General features: G+C 68.5%; 1 protein-coding gene across 1 annotated transcript; it reads left to right on the forward strand.

The window, feature by feature from the left end:
• Positions 1–127: 127 nt before the first annotated feature.
• Positions 128–2536, forward strand: MNEG_15994 (hypothetical protein; the record flags this gene model as incomplete). The annotated part of the gene is made up of 5 exons (XM_014035535.1): positions 128–171; positions 496–790; positions 1208–1312; positions 1679–1835; positions 2463–2536. 5 exons carry the CDS (start codon positions 128–130, stop codon positions 2534–2536), a joined length of 675 nt encoding a protein of 224 aa, XP_013890989.1.
• Positions 2537–2728: the final 192 nt, after the last annotated feature.

A 2728-nucleotide genomic window follows, 5' to 3' on the forward strand; every position in this document is an offset into this window, starting at 1 on the left:
GGGGCAGGTGGTGGCGACCGCGGCGGCTCGGGGTGATCCGGCGCCAGTCAGGTGGGTTGAGGGGCTTGGCTGGGGTGTGTGTGGGCGTGAGTGTCGGTTATATTATAGTGATGTGGATGCAGGGTCGATGAGGCCCCTCGTGCCTGCAAGGGCCGAGTTGGGTGTTGGGAGGTGGAGGGTTGGTATTGCTCATCTGAGTTGCTCTCGACGACCCAGGCCCAGGCCCAGGCCCAGGCCCCCTCACCCGTCCCCACCTTTCCTCTCATGCGCCCACCCCTCTCCCTGCTTCGCGGACTGACTCCCATCGCAAACCTCTCCACCCACCCCCGACCCCTTCCACTCATATCCCACTTGCACCCACCTCCGAAACCTGCACCCCACATCCCTCACGCTTGATCCCGAAACCCGCTTGCAACCCCCAGTCCCAAACACTGATTCTCAATCCGTCGTCCACGACCCCCACCCCCAAATCCTGAACCCTGAACCCCCAAAAAGATACGACGCCGAGGTGGCCGCCGTCCGCGGCGCCGTGGAGCGCGTCGTGCTCGACCTCATCACTGGCGCCCGCTCCACCCCCGACATCAAGCGCGCCCTGCTGTCCCACTCCCCCGGCCTCGCCGCGTTCTTCGGCCGCCGCGACGTCAACGGCGTGCTGCTGCCGCTGCTGATCACGTGCCTAAACGCGGGCAGCTGGCAGCTGCGGGGCGCGTTCTTCGGGGCGGTGGCGGGAATAGGGCCGCGCGGGGGCCGCGGCAGCCTGGACGTGTTCCTGCTGCCCTGCCTCGAGCAGGTGCGGGGGCGGGCCTGGACCGGGGCCGGGGTGGGGGGCGGGGGCTGTGACCGGCGCTGTGCTCCGGCCAGCTTTTGCTGGATGCACTCATTCTACCCTAGGGTTTAGGGTTTAGGGTTCAGGGCACAACGATGCGCATCGACGCCCCTTTCTGAGGAACGTGCGCAAAGCCGCCGCGCTCCCTGCTCCACGGCCAGCATCCCCTGTCCCCTGCGCCGCCTTTGACCCTCAACACGCGCTCATGCGGTCGCGCCCATTGAAAACAACATAACACGTTCATGCTACCAGTTCCCACCCTTACCTGCACCATCGCTACCCCTAACCCATCCACCAACCTCCAACCCCCAAACCCACCCGGTAAACCCCAAACCCAACCCCCGGCCGCAACCCCCACCCACCAAACCCCAACCCCCACAGGCCCTGGTGGACCCCGAGGCGGCAGTGGTGGCGGACGCGGTGGGCTGCGTGGCGGCGGTGGCCGGCCACCTCAGGAAGCGCAACCTCCTCGCAGCTGCCAGAAAGGTGCGCTCCTGCTGGCCGGCGCCCGCTTGGTCGCTTTCTGATGTGTTTCGCATCCGTTTGTCAATCTCCGGCGCAGTGTGGGGAGCGTATGGGCGGCCGGGAGGGCGGGGGCTGGGTGCGGGCTCCTTAGTTTTGCACACGCCATGGCGCGATGACACGAGCAGCAATGATCACGTCAACGCCTAAAAACACCTGTGCTGGTCAAGCGCATCCTCGGCTGTGGTCGTGCGCTGGATGCAGCAGCAGCAGCCAAGTCAGCTGCATCCAGCTGCCAAGGAGCGACCGCTGCGCCTCGCGTTCTCACAGTCTTGGCTATGCCCGGCACGACCAAACTGCGCAAACGCCCGCCTATGCCCTGCTGTCCAGATCGTCCCCCTGCTGCGGCACTCCAAAGCCGCCGTGCGCCAGGCCGCCGTCGGCTTCGTGGCTGCGGCTGCGGCCGCGCTGCCCCCTGCTGACGTGTACACCCAGCTGCGGGGCATGGTGCTGCCCCAGCTGGCGGGGGTCCCCATCGTGCTGAACGGTAGGTTGGGTGCGCACCACGTGCCTTGGACTGGGTTGCTGTTGTGGTTCATGGAGTGTGATTGCGGTCGTTGCTTGCGAACGATCACGGTTTGATTTGTCGGTCGGGATTTAATAAGATAGTCTCATGCCACTCTGTGCCTGTGTAGTGGCCGTCAAGGAAGGGGGGGGGGATGCCTTGCCACCCCTGGGCCGGGGGCCGGCAGCAGCAACCACGTCCCCACTCATCCCGTTGTGTCGACAACTTGTTTCATCGCACCTATGACGCCGCCGCCCATCCTGCCGCACCCACGCACGCTGACGTCACTCCCCGTCGTTCCCAACGCCGCCTCTGCGCCTGCGCGTCGGCGTTATCGCTCATCAAACTCGCGCCTGTTCATCTTCAGACGAGGAGCACTTAGCCAGCGCACTCAGGCCTCAAGCTGCGGCCGGCGGCCTCAGCCCCCAATCACATCCAGCAGCAGCGGCCGCCGCCGGCCAGCAGCCGTCGCAGCAGCAGCTCCAGCCGCAGCTCCGGCCTGGGCAGCAGGCAACCCCCGGAGGCGGTCCCAACGCGCCGCCGCCGCCGCCGCTGCGGCTGCCGCCCCTGGGGCTGTTTGTCGACGTCCCCTCTCCCGCGCCCGCGCAGGCCCCGCAGCCGGCGTCCGCCGTGCGCGCGGCGGGGCTGCTGCTGCGGCCGGCGGCGCCGCTGTATTCGGTTGAGCTCGACCCTGCAGTGCTGGGCGGCGCAGAGCCAGGCGCGGGCGCAGGCGCCGGGGCGGCGGGCGGCGCCAGGGGCGGCGCCGGGGCCGCCGCGGCCGCGTGGCCGCAGACCGGCGCGGCGGCGGGCGGGTATGGGTTCCGGTCCGAGGGCTTTGGCAGTGGCGGCGGCCTGGGCGGCGCGGGGCCTGGCGG

This window comes from Monoraphidium neglectum (genome assembly GCF_000611645.1).
Source record: "Monoraphidium neglectum strain SAG 48.87 unplaced genomic scaffold scaffold05870, whole genome shotgun sequence".
Classification (NCBI taxonomy): Eukaryota; Viridiplantae; Chlorophyta; class Chlorophyceae; order Sphaeropleales; family Selenastraceae; genus Monoraphidium; species Monoraphidium neglectum.